General features: G+C 43.5%; 1 protein-coding gene across 9 annotated transcripts in view; it reads left to right on the top strand.

The window, feature by feature from the left end:
- Nucleotides 1–22,614, top strand: part of TNIK (TRAF2 and NCK interacting kinase) — a 291,911-nt gene that overhangs the window by 125,146 nt on the left and 144,151 nt on the right. The window contains exon 3 of one of the 9 annotated variants that reach the window (XM_083739144.1): nt 8,851–9,016. The exons of the other annotated variants lie outside the window; for them this stretch is intronic. Within the exon in view, the coding sequence (XP_083595270.1) occupies nt 8,951–9,016 (66 nt within the window). The 5' untranslated portion in view covers nt 8,851–8,950. The remainder of the gene's footprint in view (nt 1–8,850; nt 9,017–22,614) is intronic. 9 annotated transcript variants of the gene reach the window in all.

The raw sequence follows: 22,614 nt of genomic DNA, 5'->3' as shown, positions 1-22,614 counted from the left end.
GTGTGTGTGTGTGTGTGTGTGACAGGACCAGAGGGGGATGGGAATTAGGCTGGATCCTAAGCCTGTTCACCTCAGTCACATGACATGGCAATTTGGTGTAGAACAGTATTTTACAGCAGCGGTTCCCAATTTGGTGGTTTGCACACCCCAGCGCATCCACGTAACCCACCCAGGGTTTTCAAAAGTACGGGGTCCATGGCTTGGCTTTTGAAAAACAGGGGGAACCCCTGTTTTAAAGGCTTGTTTTCTCTCTGCTAGGCTTGAGCAAAGCAGCAGCAGCCCTGCTACTGAACGGGGTTTGGATCTGGTGTAACGTTACGCCAGCTTAACTTAAACCAGATTGCTTTGCGCCAGCTTCTTGTGCATAGGATTTCTCCCTTAGCTTGTTTGTACAATCTGAACATTTCGCACAAAGTTGAGCTCCTCATGGCAGCTCACAACAAATATATCACGTGCTGTATTTGGGGCCTACGCAAAAGACTGCTCAGGGCTCCAAGTTGTTTTCTTGCACTCCTAGGCAAAGGGGACAGATCCATTTTTTTGCCCTCTCATTCATCAAGTGTATAAAAAAGAAAAGGAAGAAAACAGTGTCATGTTGGAAGGGTGATTATTTTCTCCTTTCTTTTTTGCATTCAGTTTTGGAAAGTTAAACAAACGGTTTTGCTTCCTGAGTTTTAAGCAGCCTTCAAGTTTCGTATTGATTTCCCTTCTACTGCCTCAGCATTTTCATGGATATGTGTGTTGTATGCATGTGTCAAGTCTGCAGTGTTTTGACTCTGTAATCTGCAGCCCACAGCAATAAAAATACCTCCATCTATGAGTGTGCTTCATGTTTGCTAATGGCTGGAAAGGTCAAGAGAATCATGATGCGATGACAGGATCTTTCCATCAGTGTATAATAAAAACCCGATATTGTATATGCGTATTTTGTCAGCTGGAAAAGTATATCAGATGAGATACCCATGCAGTGGAAGTTGCCCCCAGTTCCATTCACCACATGGAGGCAGAGTAAGGTCCCAAATAGTTTACTGCTGCAGAAGATAAGGCTTCAATAAAATTGTTCCAGGCATAGACATGTACATACAGCTTGGAGACTTTTGCGGATACAGATATATACAAGTACAAAATATCTCTCTTGCCCCAGCAATTCAAAACGTAACACATACTCTGACTCAAGAGGTGGACTCGCTCACTGACTCCAGACAAGACGACAGACTAACAAACTGGCATATCTTAATCAGTTATAGTTGGTACTTGACCATGCATCTGTTTGCGTAGCTCATCCCTGGGATGATTTATACTCATGAAAGAGTTCCTCCAACCAGGGCTTTTATTCTGCCAGGGCTCAGTGGAGCTCAGCTCTAAGGTGGGCACCTCTCAGGTTGGTGCCATTCTAAGAGAACAAGGTAGAAATTCATGGTGAGCTCCAACACCTCTTTTTTTAGAAAAATAGCACTGCCTCCAACAGGTATTAAATGGTGGTGTGTGTCACAAGGGGCTCCTTGTGTGTGAATTATTTTACTTCTGTAAACATTATTCTTATCTCCAATTCAGCACCTCCATTCTTCTGTTGTGTAAGCACAAGTCTCACTTCATTTCTGTGTTCCCAGATACACCTACCTGTATATCTAAAGCACACAATATGCAATATATGTATTCAAGTCTTGATTTTGTTCTAGAATCAGCTGCTTTTAACTGCTTTTGTGTTTATGTTTGTTTGACTTGTGGTTTTATGTTGATTTTATTGTTTATTTTGATATAAACTGCCCTGGGAACCATTTGGTTGAAGAGTGATATATACCTTTTAAAACAAATATATTTTTCTGTGCCTTCAGTATGCGATGGGGTGGCGGTTTGATCTCTGCCTGATTGTTGCTTGTATTTTAAAGTGGAATGTGATGAATAAAATGCATTCATTTGCCCTTCATACTTGATGACTGCAGGCGTACTTTATGCTTGAAAGTCGTGAGTGAGTATGCCCAGAAGCCACATACAGGGTCAATGAGACTTGAAAACGATATGAGAAATGGTTGATGTCATTGAATTTAGTAATACAATATACGTCCGGAATTTCCTGGACATAGCCAGGAACTGGCCATCTGAAATAGTGTCCGGGTAGGAGTGGCTTAAATGTCCAGGGGAATCCGGACGTGTGCCGTGTTGGCAGTGTAGATTTTGGTGAATTTAATATAGCACAAAAACTTACTTGCGTCAACAACTTTGTGGCCCCCCCCGCCAAAAAAGACAGGAAAAGAGAGAGGAAAATGCTCAACAATCCAGATTTTCACTTTTTGAAATATGGCAACCCTACCTACATGTGGAAGAGGTGCGGGTAGCGCTGTAGGTTAAACCACTGAGCCTAGGACTTGCCGATCAGAAGGTAGGTGGTTCGAATCCCCACGACGGGGTGAGCTCCTGTCACTCGGTCCCTGCTCCTGCCAACCTAGCAGTTCGACAGCATGTCAAAGTGCAAGTAGATTAATAGGTACTGCTCTGGCAGGAAGGTAAACGGCGTTTCCATGCGCTGCTCTGGTTCGCCAAAAGCAACTTAGTCATGCTGGCCACATGACCCGGAAGCTATACGCCAGCTCCCTCGGCCAATAAAGCGAGATAAGCGCCGCAACCCCAGAGTTGGTCACGACTGGACCTAATGGTCAGGGGTCCCTTTACCTTTACCTACATGTGGAAATTTCTATGTGGATGTTTCTCATCTTATTGAGTCTTCAAGGCTGTTGTTGGCATACGTCTGTCTCAAGAGACAATGGAGTGCGCTTCTGAGGGTGAAGACAAACCGTTGAATTAACAGCACTAAAGTGACCTCCCCAAAGCCAGGGCAGAGTTTATGGAGGTCCTGGGCTGCCCAGATGACATGACCCTCCTCTCAACCTCACTGGTGTGGTCCAAAGGAAAGCAGAGCAATACGTTTGGCATCAGCTTGGCTGCAGGAGTTTCCTGAAGGAGGTGTACAAGTCTCCATCCAACTGTCTTAGGGACCTCACTCTGGATTTGTGCAGGGTTTACTCGTTAGCCTTTTCTTCTCCTGAATATATCCTTCAAGGCACTGGAGGTTTAGGATCAGAGTTTTCCTTCTAGATGGGAACCCTTCCCCATCTGCCCTTTGTTCAACGTGGCATACATTTCATTCTTAGAGCAACCCTGTGAGATAGTGACCGGCCCAAGTTTAACCGGTGAGCCTTACAGGTGAGTAGGGATTTTAACCTTGGTCTCCCACATTCTAGTCTGACTCTCTGACCCACTACACCAGGGTCTCCAACCTTTCAGGACTAGTGGGCCCATTTTGACTTTTGTAAGAGTGCCGGGGGCGCCAGTCACAACATGGCTGCCATGGAAGGGATGTGGCATAACACAACATGGCCACATGAGCTAAGGTACAAGGCTTTGCAGGCACCACTGATCAGCTGGCCTGCTAAGTCCCCTTTCAGCAGGGAGCTGTGCCTTTGCCTCCAATACCTGATGTTATATAGTATGCCGTCAGGTGTATGGCCTGGGGAAAATGTTGGGCCTTGTTGGGCCCACAGTCCAGAGAGCAGCAAGAGAGTTTGCCATTGTCGTGGGTCCAAATGTTTCTTATGGCCAAGATGAGAATAGCAGAGAGGTTGTGGATTTTTTTTAGTGGATTTTTAGTGGGGGTTTTTAAGTCCCACATCTGGGTGGGAGATAAACCCAACAACCCCCCCCCCATGTATTTTTAGACCTAAAATGATAAAAGTTACAATAAATGTTTAAAGTGTTTATAATAGCCAGCGGCTACCCTAGGCTGACTTTTCTCTCTCATTTCTCTCTCTATTGCGCTGCCCCCAGAGGGTTTTGGGTTTAATTTAATGGTTCCAGCGCATACATTGTAGTGAAAAGGAGCATCGTATTGCTCTTCGAAGAGAGCTTCACACGTTTCCCGGAGGAGTTAATCTTCCTGTGTGACAAATGTAATGGATTTTATGTCCTTTCTCCCCCTTTTGCACAACCTGCTGCTTGAGTGTACAGTATCATGAGGCTGAAAGCGTCCAGTATCTTCAAGCGATGTAACAACTCAATAAAAGACCATTTTGTTGTGGTGTGGAGTCCTGTGATGAACTGCCTCATGTGAAAACAACATTGCTGTATATTATATGAGATAGATAGATGATAGATAGGTGACAGATGATATAGAGATGATAGATAGAAGATTAATAGATGATAGATAGATAGATGATAGATGATAGATAGATAGATAGATAGATAGATAGATGATAGATAGATAGATAGATAGATAGATAGATAGATAGATAGATAGATGATAGATAGATGATAGATAGATAAAGGTAAAGGGACCCCTGACCATTAGGTCCAGTCATGGCTGACTCTGGGGTTGCGGCGGTCATCTCGCTTTATTGGCTATGGGAGCCGGCATACAGCTTCTGGGTCATGTGGCCAGCATGACTAAGCTGCTTCTGGCGAAAACAGAGCAGCGCACAGAAACGCCGTTTACTTTCCCGCCGGAATGGTGCCTATTTATCTACTTGCACTTTGACATGCTTTCGAACTGCTAGGTTGGCAGGAGCAGGGACCAAGCAATGGGAGCTCACCCCGTCGCTGGGATTCGAACCGCCACCCTTCTGATTGGCAAGCCCTTAGGCCACCCGCGTCCCGATAGATAGATAGATAGATAGATAGATAGATAGATAGATGGATGATAGATAAGTGAGTATGGGAGTGCAGCCTCTGTTGCTACCATGTTCCATCCCTAGGGAGAATGAGGAGGAGAAATGGCGACTTCTATTCAGCCAGGGAGATTGAAACAAGCTTGGATGTTCTGAAAAAAATATATATGCTTGCTTCAGCTTTTCAGAGCTTCCGAGTGACCCGAGTCCAAGACCGGAGACATTGCAACAAGAAGTGTCGCAGGCATGTTCAAGATGCCACCACCTAACATACAAAATGTTCTTTCAGCCTTGGTGTGACAACCGTAAAACAACACTAGGCCTCTCCAGGGATTCATGCAAAGTATTCATGGGGCTGTGCGTGCTGCCCTACAACTTCTACCTCTAACCTTCCTTCGCTGAGTGAAAAGTTCGGGGTTTTGTGGGGGGTTGCCAGTACACTTAGTGTAATCTGTTTACAATCCTCCTTGTGATCAGGAACCTGCTTGTTGTAGGGCGTTCTGGATGGAGGGGCCAGGGCCCCCCACAGTCTGCCCACAGCTCTGAGATTTACCTCTGCCTTACATCACAGATGCCACATAATACCTGTTGCGCATTTGTAAGAACTCAGTCGTTTAGTATGGCAGACCCTACAACTTCAGAACTCCCTGCCTATTGAGACCAAGCAGGTACCTTCGCTGTAGTCCTTTTGGCACCTGCTAAAAACTTTCCTGATAAGCCAACTCTCAGGTGGGTGCCATTGCCATTCTAGGAGAACAAGGGAGTGTTTATGGCGAGTTCTGGCACATCTTTTTCTGGAAAAATAGCACTCGTTTTAGTATTTCAACTTTTGTGTGTTTTAAGGAAGGGTTGTAATTTTTTCCTGATTTTCCTGTTTTACCATTTATAAACTGCTTTTTAAAAAAAATAATATTTATTAACAGTTTAAAGACTATAAAAGAAAGAAAAGGAATTCAACAAAACAATACAACATTTATAAACCGCTTTGAGGTTTGTTTGTTTGTTTGTTTGTTTGTTTGTTTGTTTGTTTTACAATCAAGCGGCATATAAATCAAGTAGTAAACTAAATAAATAAATGTAAAGTAAGAACTCCTGATGAGGGCTTCCACGTTGTTGCTCTAAAACAACTTAGTTTTATTGGTGTACTGTCAAGACTTTTTAAAGGGACGCTCAAAAGCAGTAGAAGCTCTTAGGTCTCAAACCCACCCTTTTGCCATTGAAGAGAAAGTATGCAATTCTGCTTTCATTAAAAAAATGTAGGGGGAACTGTCCGAAATAGGTTTGCTGCATATTATAGCTAGAGATCCTGAAATATGAGCAATCGGTAATAATTATGGGCTGCATTTTTATTCACGTTCGGTAGCTCTCACACTTCTCACTCCTGTATCTTTTCCATTTGAACTAGCAAATGTAAATTTTTAAAAAGAAAGCTGACTATTTTCATGAAAGCAATTAGACTCTAGGAAAGTCGAATAACTAATAACATGCAGCTCATGAGTTTTGATGAGGAATCAATTTGTTCTGCAGCCCATAAGAACTAACATAAAATGAGTCATACCCTTCCTCTCGGTTCTTCCTTCCTTCTCCTTAAATTGATTACAATTGGTGTGTGAACTCAGATGTTACAGTTAAAAAACTGGAAAAATATTTTGAGATATTGTGGGGAGAGAACCCAGTAGGGATGGTTAATTTGTGGCACACTAGACGGGGTAGGGCCAGAGACCCCAAGGGTGTCTTTTGATGGAAATGCAAGATTTCTAGACTTCGGTGGGACTTAGGAATGAGTAGTAATCAAGCAAAGGACCACAGCCCAAGTACACAGTCCTCCCTTTCACTGCTGGAAAAGAGAAACGCAACTAGATTTGTGTTTTTCTTTTTCCTTTGAAATGCCAACAGCTTACATTTCTCTGACATTTCATTCAATTAAATTTCTGCTTGCTTCTCGCAACCGATAAAAATCCGTCTTCGGAAACCTTGAATGTCTGCTCTATCAACCTGCTATCAATAACCCTTTGGCTGTTTAGTCGTAGCTCATTTCTCTGAACAATAAGAGAGTCAGAATGGAAATAGATTTCTTTGAATTGCTGGGCTTTCTGTCCCTAAGGCCGTCTTGCCCTGCCCATCTCCCTCCCTCAGTGCTTTTACACTTCATATGAATACTTTATGCCCTAATACCCCATCCTTACTGTTAGGGCAGGAGTAATACTAACTGCTTGTGATGCCAATTGAGAGCCAGAATATCTCCCCTCCCCGCCCTTTAAAGGGTCATTATTTCATTTCAGTTTTCAAAATTTGATAATCCAGTTCTTTCTTAGGAGTTTTAAAGTCGCTTTGAGACATTGACTTATTGAAAGTGATGAATAAATGTAATAAATAATCACAACAATTTATTCTTCCTTGCGTTAACCATGATTTTGCATTCCGTGTCCACTGGTGCAAACCATGGTTCCTTTGCAAGCCAAAGACAGAAACCATGGTTTGAAAAGGATCTTCTTGATGTAACTGCAGCATGTAGCGTTCGTTATAAAAAAGCTCTTTTCATGAAAATATTCCCTTGATTGGGAATCAAAGTCCTCATCCTTGCATCTGTTATTTTGTTTGTTTTCTCTGTGGGTTTACAGTCCATGGTAACGAGGGAGCCTGGTTTCTAGTAGCCATATTTTGTGTTGGTACACAAATGTGAAACTGAGATGGGAAGAGAGAATTGGTTGAAACTGACGCTCACACTTGCCTCATTGCAACCGTTTCCTTAGCTCACTGAGCTAATGACGCATTCTGAGCTCAACAGAGCTAATCAAATTATTTGTGGCTTGTAGTTTAATGCTAGCACATCCAATTCTTCTATAAGATCATTTTCAGTTCATAATTAAATGGGTGTAATAATAGACTACTACAACTTTAAAATAGGTTATTTGGAAAGCCTCTTACACTATGGGATTTTTGTTTTCTACATGGTTAAGGGTTTGTCTACTATTTTTTTTTCTTGTGACCAGGAAACAGAACATGATTATTACTCCTCATTCAAGTAATATTGGTTTTCATTATGCAATTAAATTCATACATATACCACAAAATAAACTTGATATAAAGTGGTATAAATAATAATAATAATAATAATAATAATAATAATAATAATAATATCAAGGTTCATTTACAACAACAATAAAAAAGAATTTTCACTATATTTGGTGTTTCGTCTCCTTTTACGAACTTACCTTCTAAGATAAGTCAGAATGACCATGGCAAAAGAGTCCTTTGATGTATTTTTCCAGCACAAAGACTTTGTGCAGATTCACACCATAAAATTAAAGTATGCCCAATGCACATCTCAAATACATGAATCCTGGGAACTGTAGCTTCATCTCACAGGGCCACAGTTTCTAGTACTATATTTCAGGGAACGTAATGTGTTTTAAATGTGTACTGGGTGTGCTTTTAATGTGCAGTGCAGATCTGCCTGCATTTTCTTCCCATTTCCAGTGCTTTGTGCATTTGGAGCAGCTGTTAAACTTTCTGGTACCATTTCTGCCTGCCTTTCTCAAATTGATCCTCATACCCATTAATAAATGTGGGTTGTGAATCATGAAGCCATTTTGCTGGGCAGGAGTGCCAGCTTGGCCCCATGGCCATGAATGCCTGATGCCATGGGTGCCATGCAGTGTGCATGGCCCTGGCACTGAAATTTGTGGGCGCCCGGCCCCTTCATGGGGAATTTTGTGAGTGCTTGGGTGTGTGTGTGGGGGAAGAGGGCTACAGTGGTACCTCAGGTTACATGCGCTTCAGGTTACATACGCTTCAGGTTACATATGCTTCAGGTTACAGACTCTGCTAACCCAGAAATAGTGCTTCAGGTTAAGAACTTTGCTTCAGGATGAGAACAGAAATCGTGCACAGGCGGTGCGGCAGCAGCGGCAGGCCCCATTAGCTAAAGTGGTGCTTCAGGTTAAGAACAGTTTCAGGTTAAGAACGGACCTCCGGAACGAATTAAGTACTTAACCCGGGGTACCACTGTATTACCATTTTTCCAATGCCCTCACCAACATTTGTTGCCACTTGAAAAGAATGCCCATGAAGATTTTTATCCCCTGCCCTAATCTAGTACCAGTCAGGGAATGAATCTGAGTTTGAGTGGTCATAGGCAAGTAAGTTGTTTCCTCCAAATTCTTGGCTCGACTCTTTTTTAAAATCCCAGGAGAGGCACATCATGCTAAAAAGTTGAAGGGCAGATCTCTGTTCTGCGGACGTGTGACCTGTGTGGGACCCAGAGTAACCAGCAACGACTTGTAATATTGATGGCACCTGCAGTCGCTCCAGTACTTCAATGCAAACAACATCTAAATTGTGAAAGCCAGTCCCAGGTAGGGAATAGAGGCTTAGCTAAAGCCACTCAGAAAATCCAGAGCTCTTTGGTTAGTGTTTAGTAGCTCATGCTGGCTTTCCAAGGCATGTTAAGAGCAGCTGAATACTTGAGCATCTTTGCTGTATTGATTCCATAGGATGAGCAATATGGCAGAGGGAGAGGTCATATATCTTCCACAGCTTTAATTCTTTCTTTAAATAGCTGTAAGCAATTTACTTGGTCCTTTATTACAAGTGTTTACAGCAAACTGTGTAAATATGGATTTTCAAAGCAGCAAAATACAGGAGTGTCAGCCCAACAAATGAATGCAAATGATTCAATTTTGTACTCGGAGGGTCCACAGTGCTCCACTATATTATTGGGTTTTCAAACTGAAATTGATCCACTTAAATGGATTTCTGTGTTTCGCTGCTTTTTTCTTGTCTTCAGAGCTCTGCTTTAGGGTGATTTCCCATTCCATGGAAACATTAGAGGTGCATCTTTTGATTTCAAAAATGGTTCACCCAAGCCTTTTCCTGGGGATGGATCCAGAGTGGAACCTGAACACATCTTTCAGATTGGGGTGGATAGCCTGCATGGAATCTTACAGGTTTGGAGACAGAAATTGGCAGCTTGACAAAATCTGGTCTTGTGGGTATTGGTACTAGCTTCTTTACATAGCTCAAATTTCCTGCAGGACCAAGAAATACTAGCTTGTTGGCCACCATAAAAACATGGCATTTGTTAGCAGAGTTCAGGAAACAATGTACAGTACAATCCTAACATGTTTACTTAGGAGAAAGTTCGACTGAACGAAATAGGAGCTTACTCCCTACTCTAGTAGGTGTTCTGAAGATTGCAGTCTTGGTTGATTTAACAGGTGTTATGTACTGAAGTTCTCACCCTGGGCCAGCAGGGGGATATTGTAGTTTTCACTCAGGTCCACATATGCAAATAAGGGATTGAAAGTAACATTCAGTGATTGGATAGTTACAGAAAATGGTTACTGTTGCGTTCTAGTGGAGCTCTATATAAGCAGGCTGGCTGAACCCTTCAGTTCAGTTCAGTTCTCTGAATAAACAAGAGCTGTTTGAAGAATCGCTGTGTTGTCTGATATATTCACCCACAACTTAACACTGGCAACGAGGATGGGATACGAACCCATGCGTGCAAAGCACAATTTCACCCACAACTTAACAACAGGGTTTTTCACCGTTTCTTTAGCATAGCCCTAGAGTCAAGGGAATCCCTTTCATGCGCTAACCTTCCTGAAAATTAGCTTCTTAGACCTTAGTTGGCAAACACTAAATTACTTGCTTGAAAAATGTCCAGAACCTAGCAGGTGATGCTCTTTTAACTCACACACACTTCATCAGGCTGTCTTTGTAGTTTCAGGTTTGGAGTCCATTTTAAGAGAAGTAATAAGAAGTTACGGCCAATACTTACAAATCCAGGGATCACATGCCGCCTCTTAAAACTTCCAAACCGAAAGCTTTTACTTTCAGTAACTAAAAATGGCACCAGAGCTGATGTTTAGCTTATCCACAAGCATGTGCATAAAAGGCAGCCACCTAAAAGTTCTTTAGTTCTTTAACAGCCCCATTAGAAAGTGAATTACCTCTTTTACTTGTGGTGGTAGCAACGTAAAGAAGTAAAAATAGGTAGCATGCCCTTCAGTTAAAGGCTTCTTTGCTCCAGCTCAAGTTTTCTGACATGTCTCCTCTTATTCCTGCCTTTCCTGTCTTCACTTCTTCCAGCTGTGAAGTGGCAGAAATCTTTTTAATTCCTTTAGTGACCCCACACCTGTGTAATAATGTTTCTGAAGACTAGAATAATCTCTCACCAGGCCCACTGTTTGACCTCCTCTGGTATCTGTTGGGTCCCAGCTTCCCAGCAGGGTCTATAGTAACTTAAAAGGTAAAGGGACCCCTGACCGCTGGGTCCAGTCGCGGACGACTCTGGGGTTGCAGCGCTCATCTCGCTTTACTGGCCGAGGGAGCCGGTGTGCAGCTTCCTGGTCACGTAGCCAGCATGACTAAGCTGTTTCTGGTGAACCAGAGCAGTGCACGGAAACACTGTTTACCTTCCCGCCAGAGCAGTACCTATTTATCTACTTGTACTACATGCTTTCAAACTGCTAGATGGGCAGGAGCTGGGACCAAGCAATGGGAGCTTACCCCATCGCGGGGATTCGAACCGCCGACCTTCTGATCGGCAAGCCCTAGGCTCTGTGGTTTATGCCTTACACCTGCCCTAATCACTGTGGGTGGGAGGATTTGGATATTCTCAAAATACCCCTGACATAGCATTGCACAAGAGCATTGCTGGAAAATTTAACAACATATCAGTGCATCGCTGCTGCCTGCTGTCAGGTAAGCACCCTAGGGCTCACTGACCTTTGGGAACATCCATCAGAAGGCAAAGGACCCCCTCAAAAATGAAACTCACCCTGCCTCTACCACATATTTTCATATTGTCCATCCATCTGGGGAGCTTCCTTTCACAAAAGCATGTACTGTATAGGAAAGTCTTTGATCATAAGTTCTGGGAAGGGGCCTCCATGTTGTGAACAATATAGGAACCCAATGCCCTCTTTCCAAAGATTGCTGGGCTGGATTTGACCCTGCTCAGATCCTTCACTTTTTGTGTCCTTAAGCAAGAATGTGCACACTTGGGATTGCATATTAAGTGTAATCTCAATAGACCTTCTTGTTTTGTATATTTAAAACACATTGGTTAACACTGCGGCTTGAAAGAAAGAAAGAAAGAAAGAAAGAAAGAAAGAAAGAACATTATAAAGTGCTCATGGTACAGTAGATGCTAAGTAAATGTTCCCCAAAGGCTGTATTCATTATGTAGAAATGGAGAGTGAGCTATTTGTCTCCTCATAATTGTGAGGAGAAGGGGACGCAGGTGGCGCTGTGGGTTAAAGCCTCAGCGCCTAGGACTTGCCGATCGAAAGGTCGGCGGTTCGAATCCCTGTGGCGGGGTGCGCTCCCGCTGCTCGGTCCCAGCGCCTGCCAACCTAGCAGTTCCAAAGCACCTCCGGGTGCAAGTAGATAAATAGGGACCGCTTACCAGCGGGAAGGTAAACGGCGTTTCCGTGTGCGGCTCTGGCTCGCCAGAGCAGCGATGTCACGCTGGCCACGTGACCCGGAAGTGTCTCCGGACAGCGCTGGCCCCTGGCCTCTTGAGTGAGATGGGCGCACAACCCCAGAGTCTGTCAAGACTGGCCCGTACGGGCAGGGGTACCTTTACCTTTAATTGTGAGGAGATTCTTCGGCCTTCCCTTCCCAACCACACTTTTCATTTCCAGTCCAGCTATTTGGTTAGTGCTTATTTATGAACTCCGCTGTACTAAGGTGCTGCTTAATTGCAGCGCATTTTGTTTGTTTTGCCTTTTTCCTAATTAAAAAAAACCTCATGTTCCTCATTTGTTCAAAACCTGACGATTTTTTGCTCTCTAATACAAATATTCAGGTACCGTAATTAGCCCTGTAGATAATTTTGCAATTGCAGCGTATAACCTTGGGGGGGGGGGGGGAGAATGACGTTAAGCACACCTTGGGAGTAATTATTAACCTTTTTATTTTTTGACGCATGTAATTTAATAATACCTACAGCAGTAAGGCTCTTTAAAGAGATGCTGTTATTGACTTTCAGTTAATTTGGTGTTGTTTCTAGTTGTTTGGGCTTTGAAAGTTGTACAGGTTCCATTCAGAAATAGGGAAAAACCAACTCATGAAGAAAGGCAAGCAATTTCCCACTTGCTTTGTGAAGCAGGAGTTGTGAGCTTTCTTCCCTTGTGGTGTCCATGATACAAAGGGTATGCCTGAGAGAGATAAAAGCCAATTTTTTATAAGTCTACTAAAACATAGTTCCTGCTGTTTTGACTGTTAACCTGTCAACATGGCCAAAACCGCCTCTCTTTCACTGCCTGCAAATAGGCTAATGCATCTGGGAAGCCATTTTTGATCAGCACAACTAGACTTGCCTTTCCTCGATATAAGGGCTGGTGCCAGGATTTATGGTTGGTGTTGCCCGCCCATAATCATAATAATTTATTTATATGCTGCCCATCTGACTGGGTTGCCCCAGGCACTTTGGGCAGTTCCCAACAAAAAATAGTAAAAACACAACACAATACAATATCAATACAATATCACACACTTTAAAGCTTCCCTGAACAGGGCTGCCTTCAGGTGTCTTCTAAAAGTCAGGTACAGTGGTACCTCGGGTTACATACACTTCAGGTTACATACGCTTCAGGTTACAGACTCCGCTAACCCAGAAATAGTACCTCGGGTTAAGAACTTTGCTTTAGGATGAGAACAGAAATCGGGCTCCGGCGGCGTGGCGGCAGCAGGAGGCCCCATTAGCTAAAATGGTGCTTCAGGTTAAGAACAGTTTCAGATTAAGAACGGACCTCCGGAACGAATTAAGTACTTAACCCAAGGTACCACTGTAGTTGTTTATTTCCTTGACATCTGAAGGGAGGGCATTCCACAGGGTGGGTGCCACTACCGAGGAGGCCCTCTGCCTGGTTCCCTGTAACTTTGCTTCTCTCGGTGAGCGAACCGTCACTTCTCGCAGTGAGGGAACCGCCAGAAGGCCCTCAGCGCTGGACCTCAGTGTCTAGGCTGAACAATGGGGTTGGAGATGCTCCTTGAATTATACAGGGCTGATGCTGTTTGGGGCTTTCCTAAACTTCCATCACAGTGCCTCTGGAGCCCCAGCGTGACAATCACCTTGGGTCATTATGTCAGGGCCCCAGAGATATTGTAGGGGCAGTGGGGATAGCCACAGCCAGCTGGCCTCCAACCCTGAGAGTATACTAAGCCTAGAAGGTTGCAGCCAGTATTTTGGGTCAATGAGAGAGTAGGCAATGTGCCCTCCTTGGGGCTTGGCCTGTAGGAGCTGCACAGTGTTACCTACTCCTGACATATACCTGGGATAGAGGACTCCACAAAAGGTGTTCAGGGTGTTATCAGCAGGGTTGGGTGTTGTTATTTATTATTATTTATTAAATTTGTACATCTCCCTATACCCACAGGTCTCACAACATAAAAACACAATACAAAAACACAGAATGCGTAATAAAAATAAAATTAATCTGTCCAATATATCGGCTTGATTCAGGGTTTCCATTAACCTGCTGGAGCCCCCAGAGAAGATCCTTCTTCCATGTCCTGCTCACCTGCTAGAACTGAAGTCAGTGGGGAACTCCCTGCATGCCCATTGAATGCCCAAGGGATTTCTGTAGCCTAAGATGTTCTTCCCTTGCTTTAGCCAACATCCCAGACCGGCTTTGGTGAATTGCCATCCGTACAAACAGAAGATTCCTTCTTGAGAGAAGATGCTTGGAAACGAAAACCTATTCTAATTTATCGATACAAAAAAGTGTGCGGACCATTCTGAGAAGATTCACTCCACCCGATAGAGCTTGGCGGCTCCTTGAGAGTACAGAATTTCCATTTCATTGCATCCATGGAAATCTTTGCACGTGTGACACAAATGTTCCAAGACAAAATGAGAGGGGAGGAGGAAATTGGTACCCTCTCTTCTCTGGTAGCTCAACATTATTTGCAGCAAAACAAAGACTGCAGCACACAAGAAGGAAATTCTGGCATTAAAAGGCATTCTAGAAAAGTGTTTGTCTCGACATAGCTGTGTATGTTCTTATCAGTACTAATGACATATATCATTAGCGAAGAGATACTCTTCTCTGCTAGAAGAATGGAATCTGGGCAATTGCAAAATGTTTATTGACTGTTTACTGCTAGACATTGGGAACAGAGTACAGTACAATTGCAAGCTTGCCTGAAGCCTGTAAAACCCTTGAAGGCAATATTGGCTGAAAGAATATCCTTCCCCCCACCCCTTTCAAATGGGAAGAGCAACAACATTGATTTAACATGAATAGATAACAGTTTTGATTGTGATGGGTAATACACTGGCTTGGCTTCTTTTGGCTGCTGCTTGTTGAGATATGTAGCTTTTAAATCATGAACTCTGGCTCCCAGGCACAAGAATAAGCATTCAGATTCAAATTTCAGAATGAACGTTTGTGGTACACACAGCAGCATACCCTAGATAGGGGTATCGGCCCCGGGAGCAAACTGAACAGGCCTTATAAGGCCATGTTGAACGTTTACAGATTAACTGTGTGCATTCTGTTTAAGTTGGGGTGCAGTGATGGAATACGCTATAGGCAGACCAAGTGCTTGCTTAGGGCATCAGAAAAAGCAATAGAGATAAATTTCTTTTTGAAATAAGTTCGCAATCAGAAAATCTAGAAAGAAAATATTTTTATTTCAGTGGACATGAAAGTTTTGAGACATTTTGAAAAATAAAATGTTATTTTTTGGTTTAGTATCTTTTTGTGTTGAATGGTGGGGACCATAATCTTTTCAGACACCTTGGTACTCAAACGCCTTGGTTCTCAAACACCGAAAACCCGGAAGTGTTCCGGTTTTCAAACATTTTTCGGAAGCTGAACGTCCAATGCGGTTGTTGGCTATTGTTTCTGGGGCGCCTGCACCAATCAGAAGCTGCACCTTGGTTTTTGAACATTTCGGAGGTCAAACGGACTTCCGGAACAGATTAATTTTGGTGCTTTTGTTTTTGCTATTCATTTTGCGTTTTTGTTTTTGAAACCCAGTTGAGCTACTGACTGACTGATTGATTGATTGATTGATTGATTGATTGTGTGATTGCAGAAATAGATAAAAGCCACCCCCCCCCAAACAATGACTGTCATCAGTGCAGGTAAGGGGGAAAATCATTTTAATTTTTATCATCTACAATACTGTCTTATTTATTTTATAGTACAGTACATTGATCATTGCTTTCATTTTATAGATCAATGGTCTCGTTATATAGTAAAATTAATGTTAAATTGCTGTTTTAGGGTTGTTTTTTAAAGTCTGGAACGGATCAATCAATTTTTCATTACTGTCTATGGGAAAACGTGCCTTTGTTTTGGAACGCTTTGGTTTTGGAACGGACTTCCAGAACGGATTAAGTTTGAGAACCAAGGTACCACTGTATTTGATTAAGAAACATAATATGCACCCACTGCTCTTTTTAACTACCATTGATTTTTTTCTCTGTGCGTGTGTGAAGCTGATTTTTAGGCTCTTTCTATTGGTTTTTTCATTGATATTTATTTTAGGTAAGCCGCCTTCTGTGGAAGACAGGATATAATCACCACCACTGTGAAAATTAAGAAACAAAACACAGATGTAGAAATTATTAGCTGTGGCAATGGGTGAATCTCCTGTAGAGTTGAAAGGGGCTTTTAAATCGTTTGTCTGCTTTGAATAGCTTTCAGAAAAGAAAAGTCCCTTTGAACACTCCCTGCATATTGAGTCTTAATATTTATGCAGCAGTTCTTGTTGGCTCGCATCCATCGTTGAGCCTCTAGCTCAACAGCAGAGCGCGTGTGTTGCATACAAAAGGTCCTAGTTTTAATCCCCGACATCTCCAGTTAAGGGAGCTTAGACAACGGGACTGGGAAAGACATCTTGCCTGAGACCTTGGCAGACCTTGGCAGTTGGATAAGACTTTACTGGGCTCAGTGGACCAGTGGTCTGAATCAGTATAAGACTGTAGATCAGTGGTAGAGCACATGCTTCGAATGCAGAAGATTCCAAGTTGAAACCCCTGAAATTTCCAGGTAGGACAAGAAACCCTGTAGATCAGGCATAGGCAAACTTGGTCCTCCAGATGTTTTGGGACTACAGCTCCCATCATCCCTATCTAAGAGATGTCTGTAAGAGGACCAGTGGTCAGGGATGATGGGAGTTGTAGTCCCAAAACATCTGGAGGGCTGAGTTTGCCTGTGCCTGCTATAGATGTCGTGATAATAATAATAATAATAATAATAATAATAATAATAATAATAATAATAATATCTTTATTGTCATTGTCCCCTCTCGGGGACCACGAAATTACTTAGCTGCTCCATCCACCCAGGTAGGGCACTCCACACAAAATCAAAACAACTATAGAAACACTAGTTAAAACAATACAGTATAATACAGCAAGGAAGATTAGATGACTTTCAAAGTCCAGGCTTCCCATTCAGGGCCGAGATCGCTCTGGATAAGAAGCTGCCAACATGGACTGCTTTAAAGGGGGATTAGCCAAGTTAATGAAGGAAAGGGCTACAAGTGTTAAGTTGTGGGCAAACATATCAGACGACACAGCGATTCTTCCAAAGCAGCTCTTTATTTGTAAGCTGGAACAGAACTGAACTGAGGAGCTCATTGGAATAAATTTAAAGTTTATTTACAGAAACATTGTAAAATTAAGGAATGTTAGAAGGATGTTGGAATGAAATTACGTGGTTTTAGCAGAAATGTTATAAAGGATTAAGTAAAAATAGATGGTTAATTGGTGAGAATGTAAAGTTACATTATATTAGGATAAATTATTAGGATAAAAAGGGACGCAGGTGGCGCTGTGGGTTAAAGCCTCAGCGCCTAGGACTTGCCGATCGAAAGGTCGGCGGTTCGAATCCCTGCGGCGGGGTGCGCTCCCGCTGCTCGGTCCCAGCGCCTGCCAACCTAGCAGTTCGAAAGCACCTCCGGGTGCAAGTAGATAAATAGGGACCGCTTACCAGCGGGAAGGTAAACGGCGTTTCCGTGTGCGGCTCTGGCTCGCCAGAGCAGCGATGTCACGCTGGCCACGTGACCCGGAAGTGTCTCCAGACAGCGCTGGCCCCTGGCCTCTTGAGTGAGATGGGCGCACAACCCCAGAGTCTGGCAAGACTGGCCCATACAGGCAGGGGTACCTTTACCTTTACCTTTATTAGGATAAAAACAAAGATGGAAAGGATTTGCTGAAATAGCTAATTGAACTAGAACACAAAAAAGGGAGGTGTGAGGAGGTCAAGGAAACAAGCAAATGAAAGATAAGTTATGGAAGGATTGATTTGTGTGTGTTTTTCTTAATTGTTTTTATTTCTCTGTGTTTTTGTTCTTTTTTCTTTTCTTTTTCTTTAATTTTGTAATCTTTCAAAACCTTAATAAATATTATTTTTAAAAAAAAGAACTGAGGAGCTCAGTCAGCCTGCTTATATAGAGCTCCACTAGAATGCAACAGTAACCATTTTCTGTAACTAGCCAATCACTGAACGTCACTTTCGATCCTTCATTTGCATAACTATCTACAGTATCCCCCTGCTGGCCCAGGGTGAGAACTTCAGTACATAACACCAAGGATCTACTTGTCTGTGTTACCTGCAGCATCAGAAGTGCATTCCTCTGAATATCAGACACATAGGAACATGAGAAGGGAGGGTGCCATTCGGCTCATGTCGTGCCTGCAGTCTTTCCATAGGAACAGGTAGACCTGTGAGACCGGGATGCTGGACTAGATAGGCTTTCAACTTGCCTGGCAGGACTGCTGTTACGTATCCTGGAGGGCAGTGGTGGGGAGCCTCTGGCCCGCAGGAGAAACTTGGCCCACCAGGGATCCCCAAAACCTCACCCACCCATCCCATGCCTGACATCAAGCGTGACAACAGGTGTGCAGTATGTACAGATGTGGCTCCAAACGAGCGACCAGGAGCCTAAAGTGAACTCCCATTCATTCCTTTTTCTGAAGTGAAGTCAGTGTTTGAAATTAACCGGGCGAAATTGCAACTACAGTGGTACCCCAATCTGTTCCGCAGGGGCCTAAAAAATAAATAAATTGTAATCCAAAGAAAATGGGTTGTAATCCAAAAAATGTTTGCAAACCAGACTGTTTGCAAACCAAGGTACCACTGTACATGGTTGGTGCCCACAGTTTATAAGCTTCAGACTTACTGAACAGACATTCCATTGTGGCGACTGCAGCCTAGATTCACAGTGCCATTTGGCACCAAGCTTATATACCTGAGTTTCTAACAATGAGTGAGGTGTGCTCCCACCACCCTTTCACAGCTGAAACCTTTGAAACTGCTGCTAAAACGCACCAAGCACAGGTCTGGCAACACCCCTTGGGCTGCCGTTCCTAAGTGCCTGACGCCCAGCTGGCCACCGTGCACTTCAGAACCCTGTGTGAGGGATTTTGACCGCCCACCTGCCAGTCAATGTAAACAGTACTGAATTAGACCAATGGCCTGCTTCACTATCTTCCAGCTTCCTGGCGTCACGTGGTCTCTTGACACCCGGAAGCAGCCTTTGTTTGGGTCTGGAAGTTAATGTAAAAAAACCAAAAAATGCAACAACATTCACCTGAAAATTAAATTGTCATCCCACCTGAAGTGTCTTTAGAAACTCACTCTGGGGATTTTTCTTAAAGAAGAAGTAGGGGTTTTTTGAAAATGCGCTGAATGTGCAAGTATGAATAAAATCTGCACTTGTCTGATTTGATAAAGACCCCTTCGCTCTTTCTCCGTTTAAATGCCCCTAAGGGACACTGTCAGAATGATGTCAGAAAGCAGCCAACCAATTTACTGCTTCTCGAGGAGGGAGAGGAACGAGAGAGGAAATATATTTCAGATCTTCTGGCAAATAAGGCTCAGGGCAGCAATCCTCCTCCTGCTCCTTCTGTCTCTCCTTGGGTTTTATTTTCCTGCGAGGAGAGAGGTGTGTGGTTGTGTTATTTTGAAAGAAAGAGAGGCCCCCATCTAAAGCAGGGAATGGCCGTAGCTCATTGGTAGGATATCTGCTTGGGAAACACTTCTGTCTGAAACCCGGAGAGCCATGGCCTGTCAGAGTGGGCAACGTGACTTGGCATTAGGTATCTTCTGGTAATGGTATCAACAATGAAAATAATTGCAGTAGAACTTGGGGTCACCCAGTGAAATAGTTTTGCTACCGTTTTAAGATAGGTCAATGAAATAATACTTCATTCAGCACATAAGTAATAGCTTTTTACACTTCCGCAGAATGTGGGATGTGTAGCAGTTTAGGACCAAACTGCACACAATGCTAGTCACATTTTTAAATTTAGTATTGACTCAAAGGTAATGCACACCTTTTTTTTTTTTTTGCCAAACTACTTTGCGAAAATTAGGGTGTGCATTAGATTTGATGGCGCATTAGATTTGATGGCACATTAGATTTGCATAAATACAGCAAGTGTGATTAACTTGGCTGCTTTTATTTCGAGGGAAGAGCAACCACTGGGGCCTGTCCCCCTATCTGAAAAACACTCCCGGTTTGGATTGACACCTGAAAACAGTTCCTTCTTGCCTGCTTTAGGCCCCCAAGCATTGTGTTTTCGGCAAACAGCAACTTTGTGGGGGAAATAGAAGCCGGATGTCGATTGGAAGCACGTTATGATGCAGAAATATCTCGAAAGGTGCCTACATATCTCCTTTATTTTGCTTAGCATTTTCACTGTCTTAAGCATGGAGATTTCTTGAGTTATGCTCCTCCAGGGGCTGGTACTTGAATGCAATGATATTTACGTTTTAAAAGCCAAGAACACGTTTTTTGTTTTGGCCGCTGTAACGTATTGCTCCAATTTAATGCTATGTGACAGCAGAGATGCATTCACTGCCACTTTTATAATTGCATAGTGGAGTGAGAAATTTGGTTTGCCAACAGTGGTGGCTTATTTAATGGCAATGGGAGCACAAATGAATTTTTACTGTATAATTTTGTACAAACCATTAAGGTACCGTACTTCAGATGTGACCTATTATTTCCCGGCCTGAGTCTCTCCTGGTTGCCATGCTTTCCTGTCTGCCTATCGACTTTCCGCAGAGAAAGAGCTGCATTCTGAATGCACACTGTTTATCAATACTTGTATGCTAATATTCATGATCGAGAATCAGCAACTCTCGCTCCCCTGCCCACAGGCATCGATCACAAGTCCCAAATACAGGAGCCAGATTGCTGGCCGAGGTTCCATTTAGCACTCACATAACCCGTTTAAAAACAGCTGTAATGGTTGACAGTTTGTTTCAAGGCCCAGTTCAAGGTACTCACATTAACACATACCTTTCAACATTTCTCCAATGAAAATAGGGACATCCTATTCTACTCTTGAGAGTCCCATGGACTGCAAGAAGATCAAACCTATCCATTCTGAAGGAAATCAGTCCTGAGTGCTCAGTGGAAGGACAGATCCTGAAGCTGAGGCTCTAGTATTTTGGCCACCTCATGAGAAGAGAAGACTCCCTGGAAAAGACCCTGGTGTTGGGAAAGATGGAGGGCACAAGGAGAAGGGGACAACAGAGGACGAGATGGTTGGACAGTGTTCTCAAAGCTACCAGCATGAGTTTGACCAAACTGCGGGAGGCAGTGGAAGACAGGAGTGCCTGGCGTGCTCTGGTCCATGGGGTCACGAAGAGTTGGACACGACTAAACGACTAAACAACAACAACAAATTCTACTATGATTATGATTATCACCCCGCCCATCTGACTGGGTTGCCCCAGCCACTCTGGGCAGCTCCCAACATATATAAAAACATAATAAAACACTGATCATTTAAAAACGTCCCTATACAGGGCTTCCTTCAGATGTCTTCTCAAGGTTGCAGGGTTACTTTATCTCCTTGGCCCGAGAGTCGCATAACTCCATACCCTCCAACATTTCTCTGATGAAAATAGGGACATCCTAAGGAAAAGTGGGACATTGCAGGATCAAATCAGAAACCGTGACGACTTCTGGAAAATAGGGACACTTCGAGGGTCTGTTAACATTCAAAATCTGACATGACCCAGGCCCCAAATATCGGAAAGATGGTCTCCACATCCTTACTCACTTGTGCTTCAGGAGAGGAGAGAGGGAGACAGAGGTTCCTGCCTGGTAACAGTAAACCCAAGTGTGGACTAAAACTCCCATCTGCCTCAGCCACATAGGCAATGGTCAGGGAACATGGGACTTGCAATCTGGCAACATCTGGAGGGCACCAAAACAGTTTAGCTAGAAGAGGGGAGAGAAGAATGTACAGTCCTGAGTATCACACATGCAACACCAGATGGGGCTCATGGGTGTAAGACTAAACTTCACTTAGCATTACATCTGAACCAAGGCCAGTTCATATGAAAGTCCACAGACTTTTCGCCAAAGTGGAGAGCAAAATAAATACTAGAAACAAACACACACACACACACACACACACACACACACGGTCTTGGAGAACAGGTCTACCATTTTGGATTGACCAATATGGTTACTGATTGGGGTGTTGAGACCTGGGTAGACCTGACACCTATGTATCTACACCCCCCCCCAAATGAAAAGCCCTTCTTTTTATAAGCAGCATCTTGGAGCATGAATGGGAAGGACAGTGGTGTAGCGTGGGTTGTCAGCACCCGGGGCAAGGCAAGTAATTTGTGCCCCCTAACCCGTGGATTTGTGCCCCCTAACCCTAACCCCCAGATGTTGCGGCCGGCCCCCCCTGCAACCCCACGCTATGCCACTGGGGAAGGATGACGATAATATGACTCTGCTGGATTGGTTTGTTTGTTTGTTTGTTTGTTTGTTTTTTGCTGCTTATCCCCCCCTGTACCTTTAAAGTATAAGAAGACAGGATTCTTTGGGTGTGTGTCTCGCCATTTGCTAAGCTAGTTTCACTTGGTCTGCTGAACGTGTCTGTGTGGTTGTTTAGAAAAAGCTAATAACGATTTGTCATTTCTGCCCTGGTGGATAGGAGTGCTGAGGTATT

The sequence above is a fragment of the Podarcis gaigeae genome (genome assembly GCF_964106915.1).
Source record: "Podarcis gaigeae genome assembly, chromosome: 5".
Lineage (NCBI taxonomy): Eukaryota > Metazoa > Chordata > Lepidosauria > Squamata > Lacertidae > Podarcis > Podarcis gaigeae.
The sequence above is the reverse complement of the archived record's forward strand: the minus strand, read 5'-3'. Positions and strand labels throughout refer to the sequence as shown.